We start from the raw sequence: 20,994 nt of genomic DNA, 5'->3' as shown, positions 1-20,994 counted from the left end.
TCCCTAAACATTTAAAGTGATGTTTCTGAATATTATGCACTTTTCAGATCATTATGTAGGATCACAATATCTCTATAACTACTAATTGCAGCGGAAATACCCCAGAGCTCTCTCAGTCAAGAGATTTTTAAAATTTTAATTAACGTGGTCTTAGAAACAATATGAATGGAAATTCACTGAAGGGATTTCAGTGTATAAGACTGTAAGGTCTGTGGAACAGGAAACAAGAAAATGATACACACCCATATTTACAAGTTAGTTATAAAGGAGCCTTACATCACACAGGAAAAATGAATCTGCAAGGTCAGCTTGCAGAAACATTGGTAAAACACCTTACTACATAGTTGGCACAGTCTATTGTACAAGACAGGTATGAACCAAGGACCTGATACAAAATTAGCACAGAAACAAGATGCTGGCAAATTCCCAGAAGGGACTTATTGGTATCCCTTCTTAAAAAAGCTATTCTAAAATAATCTAAGACAACCACGCCTGTTATTATACACTTCACATTGTAATTCGCCTGTGGATTTCCTGTATTATTTTTTTTACAGTCAAAACTACAGCTAATAACGCCCAAACGCTTGCTGAAAATTTAGGTGCTTGAAATCACAAGTTTGTTTAAGAGTCCTCTGACTGAAGAGGTATTTCATAAAAGAAAGGTCAGGCTGTGAAGGGATGTACTAGATTGTGAGAAGCTGGGGTTTGATATCCTGAAACTAAGAGTAGTAGGCTTCTCTGCATCTGAGTAACTGCTCAAATGCAACGGATACCTTCTCAGACATGACCACAGTGTGAATAACAATTTGATATCTACACACCGCTCGCTTTGCCAGATGATATTTAGAAAAGCTAAACTGCAATCCTAAATAAAAGCGCTTGGTCAATGATCCTTAGTAAAGCAGAATTCTTACTGCATACAGCACAGTCTCTACAACTTAGTTTCCAAAGTGAGTAAAGCATGAAAGGCAGATAAATTCAGATGAAATTAAGCTACAAATATCCACTGAACTTACAAATGAAACCCTCTGCTTACTCTGTATGCATTCACTTCATTGGGGCAAACAATTTTCCAGAAATGCAGTTTTCTGTCTGCAATGTTTATTAATATCAACAATTTGAATGATACACTGCAGAATATTATCTATAAATTTGATTTCAAATTCATCAATGCATATCAGGAAATCATTAAAAAGAGTTAACAGTAATGTAATCAGGAAACAGAAAGCTTGATTTGATCAGTCTGCCCAATCAAAGCAGCTTTACTTTTCAAATCCTGCATATTCAGGGCTTAGCAACAAACTATTCAAAATAGCGTGTCAAGTCCAGAAGCATTTAGAGACTGTATCTGAGGAAGGATCCATATGGACAGGCTTTTCCTTCATAAAAAAAGACAAAATTCACAAAATACGTTACTTGCTATTATTTACCCAGCCTACTAGCAGTGAAAAAGCACACTTATCAGACCAGTTTTAAAAATAAATAAAAACCTGCTGCATCTTAAGTATTTAAATTCTCAACTCAAACCACCGAGCTTGGTCAGAGGAATGTGGAAAATGCTTTGAATTTTAAAAGAATTATGGAACTCTTGGCCAGTAAAGCATGTAGCAGCATTTGTAAACCTCAGCACTGAGATTATAGCGGTGGCATATGCTATCTATAAGCTACATATTAGACTCCGCTAGTTCTAAAACAAAATTTACTTATGCCTTTTAATTAATGCAGTGTGCAAGACCATCACTGAAATTTGTGAGCAATATAAAGCATTGCTCAAAAAATTAGGTGTTTAATCCTATGCCCCTCTGAGCTAAAGTAACTACACACCTGACTGTGCACCAAAGAGATCTCAGTGGGTTTTCATTACTATCATATTCATTTGTTCATGGGACTAGGGCCAAGCATGTTAAAATTAATAAGCCTCCCATATATTATAAGCAGATAACAAAAACTTACTCAGTACTAGAAATTTACAGTAATCATTTACTGTGAGGCTGGTTTGTTAAAATAAAAATGTGTGGTAGAAAACTGTGCCTCTGCTGCCTTTCTACCAATTACTGCTTTCTATACTTTCACTTTCCAGCTGATTAGGGGTACTGAGAAGTCATGTAACATGTGTCTTCAGTAGGTAATAAAGGTATCTCTCTATTTCAAGAGGAGTCTTGCTTTGATTCTCTTTCATTTGGTCTTCATTGGACTGAAATGTCTAACAAGGGTACAGTAAATCAACCTAGTTTTAATGGTCAAAGTTCAATTACCTAATACAAGCTATTTGTTTCTGTAGGATACAGACAAACACAAGGGTATTGAGGATGAAGTTAAGAGCAACATTTATCAAACATGGATTAAATGAAGCAAAGATTTGGCGAGCAGAATTCCATCTCATTTCTTTTGAAGGAGTATGACAGTTTTCATTTTCATGGCCTCTAAGATCATGACATTACGATATTGAAATTTTAAGAAATAAAAATTATACCATCACTCTTCATTTTCTACACTGCTGCCTTTGGAACAGATTACAAAGTAGAATTCTCTATTATTTTTCAGCAAAGAAAGAAAAATCATGAGAACTGTTAGTCTAGATTTTAATCTTCACTGGCCACTGAACAGCAGCACTGTGATGCATGACCCTGACCTTTCGCAGCCCGATATATTTCGACTGTTTGCCCACTCGGCTCCATCCCTACATTTCAGTGAGGCCGTAAACAAGAGATGTGGAATGGCATGCCCAGCAAATCACAGAATGCTGAAAAGGTCAAAATAGTAGTGCCGAATGTTTCTACTCTGTAATTTACAGAATATATGAGGCATTCACAGCCTAATAACTCATTCATATGACAAACACTATAGAGAGAATGTAAAATGGCAGAACATGAATTCCTTCCAGTGACAGTGTTTCTAACAAGCACGGAAAATGGTGCAAACTTTGCCCTGTGGTTCTCTTTTCTGGAACATTAATATTGCCTGACTTTCGATGCACAATAGCATATGTCTGTGGACTGTGCAGTAGAATGTCTCTGTGTTTGCAGTCTGGCTTAGAACCCAAAAGACAAGGTCCCTGAGGAAAAAATCCTGGTCAAGGTCAGGAGAACTATAGCAGAACAAAAAAACCCCACAGCTCTTATCAACAGCCCTAATCCCTTGCTCTCCACTTAAGATCATCTTTTCTACGTTCTGTCCCATGGGCTGAACTTTATTTCTGCAGAAACAAACTTGTGCCCGTTTCTCAGACACAAGTCAAATGCAGCAAATCTAGAAACCAAGCAAGAGATCCTTTAGCCAAGTTCAGCATAGATGTCTGGCCTTGTATTTCCAAGTCCATTAAAATAAAAGAAAGAAGTGTGCCAATAAACTGTTCTCTACTTCACAGATGTAAATCTGGATTAACCACACAAAAGGCAAAACAACTATGGATTTACACCAGCTCAACAACAGATCCCAGCCACAAGTCTCTGAAGTACAGCATTTTACCATTATCCCTGAGAAAAGCAGGGATATTAACAACGTACCAAATTAGCATCAAAGCATTAGCGGTAATACACTTAAGGTATTTAGGGAACTACTTCTAAACCTAAATGTCAGACAATTTGTCTCTAATATTCCCTGCAGATTAGTACAAAATGATTGTAATAGATGCAAATCCTGCCTCCTTTCATACAGGCACGTATGGCTGAAATAGCTGTGGAGCTGCATCCCTTGCGTTGCAGAGGAAGGCAGGTCCTAAAGAATATACCCCTGGATTCTCTTTATTTCCTAGTGAAAAATGCTCCTTCATGTGTACTTCTGTGCAGGAACATGAAGCTTTTGGTATTACAGCCTGCACTGCTGGGAGAAAATGATTTTCCAGCATCGAGGCCGGGGTTATTTATGCAGTGAGTCTGTAACCTCTTGAAGGAAAGGGAATAGTGTATGAGGTTTGGTCTCCTGTGGGAAGAAAGGGGAACTCCGTGGGTGCAGGGGAAAGCCCTGGATGGCTGGAAGAAGGTGTGGAGGAGACAACAGCGAAGGTACCAGCTTGCTCCTCCAGACAACAGTGCACAGGGGACATCGTTGTGAGAGGAAGGTGCAGTGTGGGGAGAACCGGGGATGGAGAGGATCGAGTTTTTGCTGGCGTTGGGGTGGAGAGGACACTAACCACATGCCTTCTCCACCTTTAGTCCCACCTCCCTCTGCTCTGCTATTCAGTGCACACAGACCTAGATCCCTGGTATGGGGGTAGGGGTTCTTCCACCCAGAGAAGGCAGGTCTGGGGCAAGACTGTCACTCATCCCACACTCAGGCCTGGCACAGGGAAAGACCAACTACGTCTCTGTGGACAGCTTTCAGTCTCCTCTCTGCAGGGCACTCCGTGCACAATTTAACCTTGGATGGGGCACCATAAGCCACTACTCAAAGTACTGTCACTTTTAATAATATTTACAGAGCCTTCTGACAGGAAAAGGAGTCGCATCCTGAAAAGTTGGATTCAACAGAAAAAAAAAGTGGTATTGCTGACTCTTATTGTATTTCTCAACCAAAAGAAACACAGCGTACTTACAGGTAATATCACCTCCTGTCAAGGCTGTTCTTCATAAGGCTCTGGTTTCATGTGCTTATAATTTTGTACTGATTGATCTGTTAGGTGAAATCAAAGCTGAGATATTAGTTAATTATCTTAATTAGAGCTTTTTAATTTTGGAAGGCAGGAAGGGGGATCTACATCAAAAATGTCAGACATTCTCACAGAATGACTGAAGAGAATGGGGGGGGGGGGGGGGGGGGGAAAGATATTTCCTTCCTTCTGTCTCCTCCTTTTCACCCTAAGAGAAGCAATGTCCCATTTGATGGCAAATAGTCTCTATACAAGACACCCCCAGGAAAATCCTCTAGAGTCTGATCAGGCTCTAAGCTTTCAGAAGAGTCAGTCTGAACATATTCTGTGGCCACTCGGACATCAGCTGCCGAAGCCCAGCGCACTGCTTTGCCCACGTCTCGTTCCCACTGGGCTCTGAGAACTCCTTGCAAATGTGTATGTAGTCTGTCGCCACATTTCACACAGAGTGACAAGAGCTCCAAATCTCAACGTAAAAAGCAGGGAAGGGAAAATTTTTATTTTTTTCAAAAGTATCTGCAGCCCTGTCTCCTCCTTACCCTCTAAGCTTTAATTTTGTCCTCCTCAGACATCACTTCTGGGTCTCAGATCCATCTTTCTCCCAATTCAACCTCTTTGCTTGCTCAGGGGCCATTTGGATCAGGTCACCTCTGATTCCTCAAGCTCTGCCTCTTCTGTGCTGCCCCAGCTGAGCAGAGAGCAGGAGTAGCACAGGGAAAGAGGCGCAGAGTTCTGGATTTGGCCGAGGTCACAGAAACCCAGATCTCCATCTGGGACCCCCTGCTAAGCCCTAGGCTGGAGAATACCTGGTGGGAGCTAAGGCAGGCAGGAGGGCAGCATGTAGCTACCAACATCTAAGATACCTGCTTTGCATATGTACCTGCTACATTCCTCGGTAGTCATCATATGTGACCATTTAATGAAAGAGCAAATCAAAAGGCACATGCACAATAGTCAGAGGCCTGACCATGGGAGAGTATCAGTGTGCTTTTCACTTCCCAAATGACTCCTTCCAGCCAGTGCTTCAAACAAAAAGGCTTTTTTAAAAACTATTTTTATTCTATTCCCATACCTGTCAGCAGATGTAACTTTGTATATTCCCTTGCACTTGTTTTACAGTAGCTCTATTGATCTGCTTAATAACTAGTCCCAAGGAATTGCACTGTTAAATCTTCTAGAAACAAAATCTTTCTGAAGAGGTCAGCTATTAGGAAATATGACAATTCTCATAAACTATGTGCTTCCTTTTCTCAGCATCTTTAGAAGCAGAGAAACTACTATGACAAAAGTGAGTTAAGCCCCTTGACATTTTTCCTGTTCAGTAAATGAATTAACATAGATGTTTCTTGTTTTGTTTTCTAAGACTCCTGCTACATTTCTTATGCAAATGCCTGAAAACAAAACCAGTACTTAGTCGAAAAGCAAATGATACATAAATTATATATTCAATTAATATAGACACAAACATGCAAACATTCATTCCAGTCTCAACTAACTCATTCATAAGGAAAAGACAAACTTAACATTGCAGTCACTGTAATACATGGTACAGAATTAACAGACAGCTACTATTTTGATATTGTATTTTTAGCTTTTTTGATACTCTGTGGAACACACAACTGTAAAATAGCAGCCATGGTGCAAGCTAGACAACTCAGAGCTGCATATACGTAGACTAGGTAGATATAGCTCCTACAAGATCCTTACAGGTCACTGTCCAGCCAAGAATCAGCTGAGCACAACCGTGCTTCCTTTCTTCCGCAAATGCTTATGTTCCTGTCATGCTGCTTTTACATCAGCTAAGAGATGGCAGTGCAGTAACTCACAGTACTGATGTATCAGTCAGATTTTGGCTCGTTGATGCTACCAGAATTGTGTAAAGGAGCTAGTTCAGAGAAGAAACCTACTCTGTAATTATGTAATCAAAACACAAAGGATCAGTTATCTTCCTTTCCATGGTCTCAAAGCACTAAGAGTGAACAAAGTTAGCCAGAGAAGTATTTTAAAAATAAATTAAGAAATCAGCAGAGTGATGTACCAACATGTCATCTTAAAACTTACAGCACAGCATGCTCCACTTACTGTCAGAAGAGCTGTATGTGAAAACAGATAATAGATTTTTAAAACTTACTGCACTACAGCCTCAAGAATTCTGACTAAGGTTTTGATCTTTACTTTTCTAAATCACGGAAGGAGTTCTCTAACTTCAGGGATTTGATATGAACAATCCATATACATGCTTAGGTTTATACGGTCAATGAAGGCAACAGCAAATTCCTGCTCTAAAAAAAAAAGGGGGTCTTTGAACAACTACTTTGAATGACAGGGGCATAACCTTTAATAAATTCATGTTCAGAGCTTTACGTGGAGACAGTCACATTTTACAAACCAAGTTTGTCATAGTACAGAATTATGGCATAAAATTCTTCAAATGCAATCTTAAAGGCCTCCTGCTAAAGCCACGTCATCTCCTGGGCAGAAGGTCTGTATGTATTTTGGCTTATACTATCAGACATGATTTTAATGTCATGAAGACAACTCAGGGATATCTTTTTCCAGGAAGAACATTATCAGATTAACGTCATATATTTGCAAAAACATATACTATATAGTATAAATAAGCATTATTTTTTAAAATCAAGATATAATAAGATTAAATGTGCTGCAATGAAGAACTGTTATTACACTGACCCCAATGCAAAGAGCTACAAAACCAAATTAAAAGGGTGTTTTTTGGTTTTGTTTTTTTTTTTTTTTTTTATGTTGTGGGTTCTTGTTTCTTTTTCTTTTTTTTTTTTTTTTTTTTTCCTCCATGAAAAGGGAGCAGCAAATGAACAATAAAAAAATCTGTCATCTTCTAGGTAGGCCCAGAGATGAAGTGACTATCTGACTTGGTAAGGCTTCTGAGACAGTGAAATTGTTTTGGACTATTTTTCTAGTCCTCTGGGATGCTCTTTTGTCCTCCTGTCAACCCTCCTCTCTCTGGTTCTGTTTCTCCAGCACAAGCAAATACAGAAAACAAGAAAGAAGCAAATTCCAGTTTCTGCTTCTCTCTAACCTTGACAGGGTTGGTTTTGATCTGTGTCACATTCCAAACAAAAATGGAAAAAGCAAAAAGTACATTCATGCTCCTTGAGAAGAACAAGGCAGGCTCTGGACCATGTTTGAAGCCTGAAGGAACTCTTTTATCTACTGTCAATAAGAACTGTGCATACCTATTTTCATGTGAATCTTCTTATAAAAGCTGAAAGCCAAAAGGTGAATACTGAAGTCTGCAATCAGGTCAAATAAGCTGCTAAACAGTTAGGCCACTGCCTAGTGTTCTAGGAAGATTTTGCATTGCATTGTGCTAATCATTAAAGATAAAGACAGTAAATAATTATTAATCTCCTCTGCTTATAAAGCAAAGACAGCTATTTCTTTAAAGATTAGTTTTCCAATAGAAATCTAGAATAATCTCTGCAGAACAAGTAGATGGATTAAACTCTGTTTCTTTTGTAGTTTAATGGCATGTTCATACTTGCACAACCACTGAAAAAGCATGCATATTGGGTGATTTGAGTCCCTGGGCTAAAGGCCCTGTAAAACACCAAAACTGTGCCTTGATTTCTAATGAAATACTGAAGCATGTCACTTGTTCAAAACTCCTATGAGCTTAGCAAGATTTCAGAAAAGTACTTCAGCAGATGACTTCACATATAACTTTCTCCTCCTTTACTTTGCTGCGATCAAGTGATTCCCTTTCTTGCACAGTGAGGGTCTGCAGCACATTGCAGAGGTCAGCAGAGTCTCCCAGCCCAAAGCTGCAGGTGGCCTCCACAAGATGAAGGCACTCCCTAAGAATTTTCTAGCTCTATTTGCCATTTAAATTGAAGAGGGAAATCAATGAACTTCATTGTACGTTAAAGAAATAAGTTCAGGTTCTTTCATATGCATTAATCTTTTATGCATAATATGAGTATGGTTTAGTGGCAATAACCAAACTCACTAAATAACAGAAAAAAAAAAAAAAGTATCATATGTAAATTCCCTGATCTTAGGGGACAACTAATGGATTACATTCCAGCATATAAAGATGCAAGATTTGTATTTCTCTCTAGAGATATTCCAAAATCCTATTACTGAGCCATACCTCCAAGGAGAAGAGGGGGCTGGTTTGTTTTCATTTTTTTAAAATCAAACCTCTTTTTAATCAGTCAGAACAAAATGTTTTCACACAGAAAAAAGAAGAAATTCAGTGCAAAACCAACAGAGTCCTGATGGAACAGGGGAACTTGGAAGAGAAAATGAAGATGGAATAAAAATTCAGTAAACAAAGACGCGTAGTCTTTGTGTGCCTTTATTACATAGATGTATGCAGGGATAGATTGCTCCCAAAGGAAACCATTAGAAAGTTGAATTTTAAGAAGCTGGACCAGGAGACTGAATTCAGCCTTTTGGGCTGATCCAAACTTCAATGACTGCGTTTTGCTGTTAATTCTGGTGAGCTTTTGACTACAGCTTCAGACCCATTTTGTGTTTCCCCCTTTTACAGCCAGTTTCTGCTCAGCTACAGACATGAGTCCTGTGAAGGGGAACCTGAATACACACATATGCCCCTGTTTGCAGAATTCACCTGGCACTGGCTGCCTCCCAGATCCACTCCCGTCTTCCTTCACACAAGCCCTTACAGACTCCTGAGTCAATTCAGGTATATGAGAGAAAGCTAATCTTTTTGATTAGGTAAGGTCACAAATGATTCCTATTCTCATCACGATCCAATAACCACATTCAAGGATTCAAGCCCCATTTTTGAATACTTCATAGCATCTTAAGTGCTCCACTGAAATTGTTAGGCACCTGGTTTAAGAACAAGGATGTGCCTTTGTACTCAGCTCAAGCAGGACCCTGTAGGCTTTCACAAAACCAAACAGCTTTACCACAATATTATCAGCCCACTTAAAATGCTTCATTCTGAGCCTCCTTGCCTTTAAACACCACTCCACCACTGAACCCTAGCCAGCTTTGGTATAAAAGGAAGAGAGCGAGGCTCGAGGAGGAGAACGCCACCACTTCAGCACAAAGCAAATAACCCACATCTGCAACATATCTCTTCTAATTTAAGCTCATGGCACCAGAGTCCTCAACAAGAACTCCAATTCTCCCTCTCCAAATTAGAAATCTGTTTCCAAATCATGGAAAAAACCACCTCTGGGACTTCAAAGCCAAAGACTTCTTTCAGCACCAAGATGCCCCACAGTTCCCCAGAGTTAGAAGAACTCTCTAACATTAGTGTTTCTTGACATGAGAGAAAATACAGGCTGCCAGCTGAGATTTGGAGATGTGCGTTCACAGAAGAATATATAATAGGAGTGAGAAAAGCATACAAGCATTTTAGTCAAAAACCATTTCCGGTAAACATTCAAAACAACCTGAAAATGCACTGATTTACATTAACTTTTAAATGAATCAGCACTTTATTATGAGAATATTTGTCTTAGATAGGATGAACATCAATTGATCAATACAGCACCCATCTAAACAAATATTAATCTATCAATCATATATTAAAAAGAGCAGCAGTGCTTTTTATCTAACACCCAATCTAACCAATTAGTACTGCCATCCCCTGATGTTACACAAGTTCATTCCTTTAAATTGCCACGGCAGTAAATTCTACAGTTATAAATGAGAAGTTGCAGGTTGATTTGCATGTAATGACAGTACCACTAAACCTTTCTTACCATTTTCAATTTTTCCCATCTGCTACCAGAATGGAAGTTTAGGATCTGTTATTCCCAGAAGGGGACTTACCCAGCTGGACATCGATAACTGTTGGCTGGTTCTCCATGGGGAACAATGGCTTTGGAGGTTTGTCTGTGAGTAAAGCTAGAAAAGAAAATGAGAAAATGTAATGGAAAAATTGAGACCAATGACTGCAAAAGAAAAGCTTTGTAATGTAAGCAATCAAATGTTTGTATACTTGGTGGCATGTAAACATTTATTAGATAAGGTGGCTATGCACTGCCAATGCATTACCACTTCCTAGTGACTGTGGTGGCCCACTCATTCAAAAGAAGCTATTTCAGGAATTACATTTGTAATACAAAGCAGCAAAACAAACTCCATGTCTCACTTTTTATCTACATATAATAACTAGATCAAGCATTTTAGATTCTCACCTTGCAAAGCTAGTGTACTTAATTAATTTGAAATGCCAACCAAATCATTTCAGTGTGACCAGTCTCAACACATCTTTATGTCTGCCCAAAACAGTATTATAGATGCTCAAAGAAAACTTGTGCATAATTTTATCTAATGAACCCCAGCAGCCTCACACCCAGCTTACACTCCCACCCAACCACGTCGGGCACCTGGACCATTTTCCCGAAGCCTGAGTGGGGACCCTGCCACCAAGTCACAGATAATACTACTACAAAAGCACAGCTACAGATGCAGACTTCATCACCCGGTTTAAGAGCCGAGTACCAGACAGCATAAAAAGGTTTTGTAAATTGCTTGAAATAAATGACTGAGTATTCCTGGAGATGGGGAGAACTGTTTTTTGATCAAATATATCATCTTGCACCACACGGAATTAAACATTTCAGAATTACTTCAAAACTTTTCCAGTTAAAATTCATCTCCTGAAATTATTTGATCGGAGTTTGCAAAATTAATTTGCATTTTTCAAGAAAAGACTATAGGCAAAATTGCCCTGATCGCCTCAGAAGCCTCAGCACTAACTGATGTGATAGGAAACAAGTCTACCCAGAGGTTTGGTAGCTCAAGCTGAAAGTTGCCCATGGCTGGCGCAGCAGGTCTCCCTGAACCAAGTAGAGAAAGCTTGAGCTCTGCAAGCTCCCAGCCTCTGCTCCCAACTCAGCCTGAGCCATTGGTATGCTAGGAAGACATCTCTCCCTCAGTCTGCTCCAGCATGAATCAATGTTCAACACACCTTCCATGGGACTTTAAAACAATCTGGCTGAGCAGCTGAAGCAGAGCTGCAGGACTTACATGTTTCACTAATGTAGCTCTGATAACTAGCTATCAAATGACAGCTGCATGAAATTGGAGGCAGCTGAATTATTCTGCTACAAAAATAATAATAAAAAAAGAAGAGTCAACCTACAAAACATTTTTACATCTACAGAAAATGAAAGCTTGTCTTAAAGAAATACCTACTTGATTTTGCTTTACAGTTGACACCAGTTTTTAAACTCCTTAAGTGATTGTCAGCACAATCCAATTCCCCAGCTCCACTGAAATGAAAATGTCGTTCCTTCCACTGGTGCTACAGCCATGCTTTGCTTATCATTAAACAGGCATTTCAGTAACAAGCCAGCAGTCAATATTTCAGATCAAAATCATGTGTATTTGTAAGAACTCCTTGCACAGTTTACCCACAAGGACAATGCGGGAATCTCCAAAGTGATTGAAACAGCATGCTATTAAATAATAACAGTTTTTATATAAATTTATATATAAATATATTAAAATATATAACAAAAAATCACATCTATTGAAATAATAATATGTTAATAAATAATAAATAAACATTAAATATTAAAATACTAAATATAAAAATAAAACCAGAAGCACGGCTCAGAATGAAAGATAAATGGGAAATTCTGTTAATGAGAATTCAGCAGTTCAAAAATGCTCGTCCAATACAAAGTCACAAGATTGACCCAGAAACAACATCAAGACTACCTACCTGTACAATCGCATTATTTGCAGATTAGCCTGTAAGTAGAAAATTTCTGACAGAAACAAATAATTAATTTGCTGTGCTAAGGTACCTAAGTCATCTGAATGTCATTAGAGAATAAGACTAAAATACTGCCAAGCCTATGTGTGTAAGTACAGTCTAACTACTTGCATTTTAAGGAATTTCAATCCTAACTGAAGTTGAAAACTTCTAAGTAGTTTTGGGCATCAAATGCAAGGGACTTTGGAACACATTCCACTGGTGATTTGTTAAGCAACATATGCTTTTAAATTGCTAAAAGCTTTTGAGATGCTCTTCCTTATAAAATCCCACTGCAAGGAGAGACGGATAAGTATTTATCCAGCTTCTCCACAGATTCCACCCTAATTCAAACAGTAAATTTCTCACTTGAAGGTCACACCTTCTTTGAGCAAGGCTCATTCCCAACACTCCAGGAAAAAAGAACATTCCCCAGGAAGTCCCAATATGTTGATAGCCAGAACATTTGGTAAGGTGGAACATGAGAGTGAAAGTACATTTTCAGTACTGACATTTTTCTGTTTAACATGTATAAGGGCTCTGCTTTTCTTAGACTCTTAATTCCTCACATGAAAAACCCCTGTCAATAAATAATAAGTTAGCAAGAAGCAAGAGCCACTAGACTAGAATTACATTAGTTGAACTGTAACCCACTGCCAGCTATAACAACGACCTCTTCATAGGTATTGCTTGCCATTTTCCCTCAACTCATCACAGAAAATTAGAGGTAGTGATGTCTGGCCCTGGCATCTGCTGAGAGGGAACCTCATCACTAGAGTCACAACCTGACAATATTGCTTTTCTGCAGTATTGGTTTTTATACTGCCTAGGCAGACTCCCTCAGAATGCCTGCTGGAAGGAGAGAGGAAAAGGAAGTACTACAAGGGTATTAAAAATTCAACAATGTTCTTAACTGCCCCTGTGCAACTGAGGTCAGTAACTTCTTACAAGAATGAGCCAAAAATCTCCAGAAAATGCATTTTGGCCTAGGAAGTGCACAATTCAGATTTCTTAGGAAGGCAAGATGTTGGCCTGTATATCTAATTGCAGAAGTACCCTGGCTGCTCAGCACAGAGAGAAGAGAATGGCTACGGCCAGAGACGCGCAACTATTTGCTGCAGCTTCCACACAGGCCTGCTGCAAAACCTGCTGGTGGCTACAAAGGGGTTTTGGGATTTAACCCCGGTATTAACAGAATCACACCCTTTTTCCAGACTAGGTCAGGACAAGCAACACTCACCAACTCCTTCAGGTTGTTATCAGGTGTTTAAAGCCCAGCACACACACTAAACCTCCTAAGTAAGGGCTGAAAGGAATAAAGTTGAAAGTAAAGGAGAAAGAATTGCATTCTCAGGCTGATCTCTAAACAACTTGATAAACCAGGTACATTTTGTTCTAGGTGGAAATTTAATGCATCAGGGGGAAGGAAAAAGCCCAAACACTCCAAAACCTTGCATCCCAGTTGAGTGTGGTCTCTTGTACTTTGTGGAGAGCCTCAACAAAGTTTCACTTTCTGGTATACTAGCAACACTTCTTTTTCTTAGTTTTTCAAACTTTTGTTGCTACTTTTAGGCTTTTCTTGTATTACTATTTTTCACCTCTGGTACTGAATTGTACTCTGTGTGCACTGTAGGATGTGGAGAAAACTTGCTGGGGTAGCTGCATCAGTTCTGTGCCAGTGGGCTCAGAGTTTCCTTGCTTAATGTTCTTTTCATATCTCATTCCCACCTGCACCCCTCACAACCCAGTCTGACCAGGGCTCCCCACTGCTTCCCTTAGCTTTACTTGCAGTCTTCAGATGTTTTCTAAATGTGCTCCTGTATGTCACATTTTAAATGGTTATTATTTTGCCATATTGTTCTTGGAGAATAATCATTATAATGAACTGGCAGACTGTCAAAGCTCTTTACGTAAGAACTGAAATGGCCCAAAGGGATTTTGAGTCTAGAAGAGAATAAACTGCTGGCTCTTCAATGTCATATGTGTTTAAAGAAGACAACAGCCATTCTTATTTTAGAGGTCAGACATCAGATCTCTTATTGACCTTATGAAATTCACTTTTGGTCCTTAAACAGTAAGGCAATATAACTACATACAATATTCTCAGCTATAAGGGATTCTAATATTTCATGATCTCTGTACACGACAGAAAAATCCACAAACAACCTTTATTCAAATGCCCATTCCTCTAAGACAAGCTTCTTTAATTCTCAAAATAGTTTTTTATAGGTGTGCAACACTCTTGATTTCCAGCCTTGATAGAAAGGCACACAAGAAGCCGACATCATCAGTCTGCATCACAAGACAGAGGCTCCCCTACCTACTTGCCACCAGGCATATGGAGGGGTCCTGAGTGACAGGGAGGAATAGAAACAGGTCCCTACTCAGGGAAGCAGGCACATCACCCTCCAACCTACTTCACCTTCCCAGGTCCCCTACACAATAGATGCACAGCTCTGGAACCTGAAGGCCAAGAAAATGATAACAGACAAAAGCTAATCCAGGCTGGAGGCGTTGCCTAGAGAGAGGGGAGAGTCAGCCAGCCCCAAGCATCATGACCAGCTCTGCTAGGAAGAAAAGAAAGGTGGCTGTCATCAGCAACTCTACTCTAGAGGAACAGAGGGCCAGACAGACTGACCAGATCCAACCTATAGGGAAGTCTGCTGCATCCCTGCAGCATGGGTCAGAGATGTTACCAGCAAACACCCTTGTCTGGTATGGTGCTCTGATTACTACTCATTACTGGTCTTCCAAGTCCTCACAGTCCAAGAGGAAAAGGTTAGTGACCTGCTGCTCCACTCAGATGTGACAGGACAAGAAGGAACGGCCTCAAGCTGTGCCAGGGGAGGTTTACATTGGATATTAGGATTTATTTTTTTTTCACTGAAAGGGTGGTCAAGCATTGGAACAGGCTGCCCAGGGAAGTGGTGGAATCACCATCCCTGGAAGTATTTAAAAGACACATAGATGTGGTGTTTAGGGACATGGTTTAGTGATGGATTTGGCAATCCTGGGTTAATGGTTGGATTTATGATCTCAAAGGTCTTTTGCAACCTAAATGACTCTGTGATTCTAAGGGGAAGTAGAACAAAGTTACTGCTGTTACTGTATTATCAACATGCCTTTAATGAAGTTAACAGTATTATGCATTCTCATGTAACACTTCACCTCCCACAAAACCACAACTAAATGCACTGCAAACACTCTTCCTATTATTAAAAGTGCAGAGTACTTCTCAAAAGAAATATGAATATACCTCATGAACTGTCACAGAAAGAGCTGGGATACAGCAGCTGTCTACATTTTTTTTTTTTTTGACCCCCGGAAAACACCATGCCCCTGGGCTGCTCTGAGCAGCAATAGTTATATGGTGAAGCCGCTAGAACAAAGACAGTATTAGTTCCCCAAAGCAACAATTCCTGTGGCCTCACAGATAGACCTACCTTTGCAAGACACCAGATCTGACAATGTGGCACACTAAGGGTTTTGCCTTTACTCGCTGTTCTAGGATTTCATCCCACGAACAGGCTGGGACAGCTTTGGCTGCATTTGGTTATGCAAGTATCAGCTGATATCACTGCATTACTGAATTAAGATTGAAAGGAAGGTTCACACAGGGCTTCTATGCTTTGTCCCAGGGTAACACTAGGCATGCTACCTGGGGCATCACTTGAAGTCACATGTGCTGGACGGTAAGTTGGAAAGATATTTCTTCACCCAGAGGCACCTGGCAATGCACTTGCCATCCATAAGAGCCTGGGGACATGGCCAGAGGCTGTTTAGCAGCCAGACTGCTAGGAGACTGCTTAAAGTGCTGTTTCCTTCTATGCTTATGTTCACGCTATTAGAAAGTAATAAACTTTAAGACAACAACCAAGTTGCTGTGATTCCAACACTCGTCATGGGGTTCTTCCATAAGAGATTTAAAGGCACAGCATTGTACAAATCAATACACTAATCTGATCCTCTGCCACTGTTCATCTAGGTGCATTCTCTTTCCCAAAACACATGATACTTTTATTCTCTCTTTTTCCTAAGTGCAAGGAATATGCTGCCCCAGGAGAAATGCCTCAGAAAAGCAAAGAGACCTGCAAAAGATTTGGTCTCTCCAATTAGTTACACACTGACCTTTAGCAGACAAGGGAGAGCACGACTTGCTGCACAGAACAGTGTCTAGCTACCCACAGGACCAACTGAAGAAGAAAACAGTCTTGAAGGAGCAGCTCCTGCTTCTAAGTGCCAACACAGCATAAGAGCTTAGAGGCTCATTTTTTCTCACAACAGTCTATTTCAAAAATCTCTCATTCCATATTCAAACATACATCCAACACACTGATGACTTCTCTTGAAGAAGTACAAAGCAGCTGAAAACATACAGCCTTAGGATATTGTTATTTAGGGATAAGCAATGATAACCAGTTAGAAAAACCACCAGGCATCTCATAAGCACCACTTCCTTCACAGTTTATTATTTGACACAGCCCTCTTTCCCTGCACTGTTTCCTACCTTCCTTCTGCAGCAGCCTTGCAGTACTCTCCCCACTCCAGTCAGACTCACTTTAAAGCAACCATGGTGAGAGACAGACAGCCCAAGCTGTTGCTACAATGAACACAAGTCTCTTACTGCAATTTTTGAGTAGCTCACTAAACAAAACTTTCGAATTTAATGCAGATCACCTTCCCCTTATGCCATGCAAAGGCATGCTCTAAGCCAACAGGCATCACCTGAGCTCCAAGGACCCAAATTGCTGCCAGTGTGAAGTCAGTCAGCACCAGGGTCATGCACTGAAATCCAGCTGCATGTGATTTGATGGGCGCCTTTCTTCTGACTCAGCACAGCTGGAGTGTTTTCCAGACCAGATAACTCTTCTAAGGGAGATGAAGGCAGAAAGCTGAAAATGTTAACACCTGTGGCTAAGAACTGGTCAAATGCTGGGGAAGGGTTTTCTTCTTCCTCAGGATGGATAATGACTTTTCCCCTTCTTGTTACAGGCACCCAAAGTACATTTGCTGTTCTATAATTTTGCTGTTGATGTACCTCCTGGACATTTGTTCATGTAATTCGCAATGATGAAAGGACAAATTATCCAAATATGAATCAGAATACAGGGAATTAACAAAATTGTTTCAAATCTTCTGTGAGACAATTACATGCCAACCTACTTCCTTCAATCAAAGGATCTGGCATTTTCCCACCATTAATTAACACAGAGCCTCTAGTATCATTCAATCAAGAATCTGGCTAACCTTTTGACAGCAGAACCGATCTGTTTGAATAGCATCCTCTGGGGCAAAGAACAGCATGCCAAATCTTTAATCTGAAACTAGCTCACACCCAAAGTTAAGCTTTTGTTCACTCCTAGTTCAAATACGCATGCTTCCAGGCATGGCTGAGATCTACTTTGGCATCTAAAAATCTTGGCAGCGACATTGCAACTTTCACACCATAGATGAAGATGGAACTAACTGTGTGCAAAACGCTACATCAGTATGTTAACCAGAGGGCACATGTTGCTAAGACAAGCTCAGCATTATACCTTTAAAATAATATGCACCTAACTCCCTTTGGCTCATCTGAAATCCCAGCTTGTGCCAACAGATTTCTCCATGGCTGACAGTAAAATGCTTCAGGCCTGACCTGCTACTGCCTTATCTTTTATGTTGCTGCTTACACCTAAGCAAATGTGTGAGCCAATTGTGCAGATGTAAATGTAAAGGTAACAGCTAGAGTCTTGGCTGCCAGGACCAAACTGTGCACTTACAGAGTTAAAAGCTTGTCTAAAGAGCCAAGGGCTCCCACCTGGACTTACGTAGCAAGTCTACTTTGTGGACTGAGCCTCTAACACACGTTCCTCAGCAAGTCTTGCTACCAGATCAGAGCGATTGCTTTTCATTTTCTTGGCACAGCAGTAAACTACCACACAAGGTGAAAAGCAGTGGAAAACCACATGAAGCAACTCATTCATAAAAATGTGACTTTGTGAGGCTGTGTTTATATGGGGACGCTGTTCTCCCATTAGCTGTATGTTCTATCAGCCAGTCAAAACAGTTTTTCAGCATTCAGCTGTTGAGGTGCCTTTCCTTCACCAAAGTATCAAGCTGACAAAATTATTGCACCTCCATCCGTCATCTGCTGTAACAGAAATAAAGCCACTGCAACAAAATGTTGTCAAAGGATAAACGTCTCCATCTTTGAAAATAAACACTGAACACTTATTCTCAATAAACTCAGAAACTGTGTGGAAGCCAGGAGTCATTAACCAGTGACAAAGAGTTTTTCTCTATGTATTACTATTTGAGCAGGAAATGCTGGGTGAAATGATACAGCAACCAGATCCCTCCCCCTCTGCCACCACCACCATGAATATCACTTTTTGCAAACTCTACCTAGGATCAAGAGTGCCTTAATGCACTATAGTCTGCCTCTGTGGGACTATTTTCTGCCAGAAGGAGTTTAGCATTTTTATATTAGCAGTAAATAATTGGAATTCATCACATGAATTCTTTTTATGACACAGAAAGAAGGACAACACAATCACAGTTTTAAGGAAGATGCTGTGTCCATGCTGAAACGCAGCTCACAAGGGAAATGAATTTTGAGGCACTGAAATGCTCTTGGATCATTACTGGTGGTTTTGATTCTAACCCATTAAGTCCTCAATGACTTGGAACAGACCCGTGCCTGACAGGTCATACTACTGGCACCAAGAAGCTGGCCATGACTCTAGCCTCCTTGACTTTGAGAGCAGTCAAAATCCTAAACAACTAGCTGTGTCTATACTGTTCTTGCCAGCTGTTCCAACAACTTCTGCTGCAGGCATGACCTTGCAGCCCATGGTAACTGTTTAGAACTAGTGACAGCAGCTGGAAATTCCAGGTGCAAAATCATCTCTGAACAAGAACTCTTGCTGCCAGTCTTCTCACCTAAGCTACTGCACACAGGATGCTATCACAGTACATGGAGGTGGTCAAACTGCTTTGGAGAGAAGAGCAGGAGCATCAGGTACCAGATTAACTCTGCTGAATTCATTGAAATGTTAAGAAAAATGAACTACATTTTGGGTTTGGGATCTTGTAATCTTCAGATTTGTGCAGGACCTTTTCCCCCCTTCTTATAAGGCAATGAAGTCATGTAGGGCTGTAGAAAATGAAATGGTGAGATTCTGGTGGAATTATGCAACGGAATATGACATAGGAGGACTCTGGTGAAGTGGAATAGAAACAATAGCACAGATTGCACATTACTGAAGCACAGATGGCAAAATCCCACAAGGTGCCCATCACAAAGTAATTACAACGGGGCTGAACACTTAACACTACTGCAGTATACATGTTAAATGCCAGTGGCAGCTGACTGTTATGCATCTCCTGATGTGAAACATTCAGTGACACTGATGGTATGGATCACTATCAGCACTATCACTAGAGTCATTGCAAGGTGGGTGCTGGAAAGTAGAAGAAATCTGTGCTAGCAGGGCTCTCACTGTACTCATGCTATCAAGTTTCCTCACTCCTGTGGTTGCCAACATACCTTCCTTTTCACTGCATTTCTAAATTTCACAGATCGGATTAGATTATGTACAATCATTTCATTCCTTTCCTAGATGTGGACCGTGCAGCTTTCTTTTACGAAGCAAGCATGAGTTTCGTCTGAAGTAGAGAAAAAAGTGTAATAAATTGTTACAAAATGTAAATTACATTTCTCTGCAATATAATTCATGAAAATCTCAAATGGAGTGTGCTTTATTTAATGAACAGGGTGTATTTAACACAAAGGACACATCATTTCATCTGCACTCAAAATGTTTCTCTTGGACTCTGAGCAGAAATAAGATGCTTGAAATTACCCTCTATTTCAAGGAGATCTGCAAAGAACATTTTATGACATTTTAACTTTTGGCTTTTTAAATTCTTTTTTCTTTCTGTCTTATAAGAAAGTAAAGAAGTGGTGACGGATGAAGCCAGAACCTATCATCCATCTTGAAGGGACAGCCGGAGACTTTACATGCAAATGAAAGCTATCCTTCTTGTCAACCTGAAGCCAAAGTACCAAAAGCCTGCAGTCCACAATCAATTAATATTCCATGATCAATGTGACCACTCGTGTGCAGTGAACTACTGCACCGCAGCACAACCCCAGCTACATGAATTATCATGGAGTGGGTTTTATGCATCATTTTAATAAAACTCTGTGCAATCCATTATTCTCTGAAACTAAAAAACCCTCATATTAAATATAGATAGTGTATCAAAAGATAATTATTGTAGATGATGAATGCCAGCTGAACTAAGTATTAAGCATGTATGGTACTATCTAGGCAAAACAATGGATGCTCTTTTGGGGGCTGGGAAAAGCCATCTCTAAGCTCAACAGCAGCCTTCAGCCAGCGCACACCATGCTCTGGGGAAGGAGGAGCCGGTGCCATTTTGCCACCTCTCCTAGGCTGCTGTTTTGGGCAACTGGATGGCATGTGCCCTGAGACAGCCCTAAGTCAAAACCTTCGTTACAGACCAAACACTCCAGTTTTTCAAAGAAGAGGACGGAGCTACTGAAGACCAACATTAAAAATGTATTTCACTTGAAGTCTCAAAGGCAGTAGAAACACATTTGTACTCTGGACATGATTAGATGTTGCACAGTGTAACAGCTCAGCCTGCTTTAGTGTTCAGCAGGACC

The 20,994-nt window shown here is 40.2% G+C and overlaps 1 protein-coding gene across 2 annotated transcripts in view; it reads right to left on the bottom strand.

The window, feature by feature from the left end:
* The window catches only part of IL1RAPL2 (interleukin 1 receptor accessory protein like 2), a 393,210-nt gene that overhangs the window by 101,928 nt on the left and 270,288 nt on the right, over positions 1-20,994 (bottom strand). For both annotated transcript variants that reach the window (XM_055818354.1, XM_055818355.1), the window contains exon 6: positions 10,382-10,456. In XM_055818354.1, the coding sequence (XP_055674329.1) occupies positions 10,382-10,456 (75 nt within the window). The remainder of the gene's footprint in view (positions 1-10,381; positions 10,457-20,994) is intronic.

This window comes from Falco peregrinus, chromosome 13 (assembly GCF_023634155.1).
Source record: "Falco peregrinus isolate bFalPer1 chromosome 13, bFalPer1.pri, whole genome shotgun sequence".
Lineage (NCBI taxonomy): Eukaryota > Metazoa > Chordata > Aves > Falconiformes > Falconidae > Falco > Falco peregrinus.
This window is presented reverse-complemented; position numbering and strand designations above follow the sequence as displayed.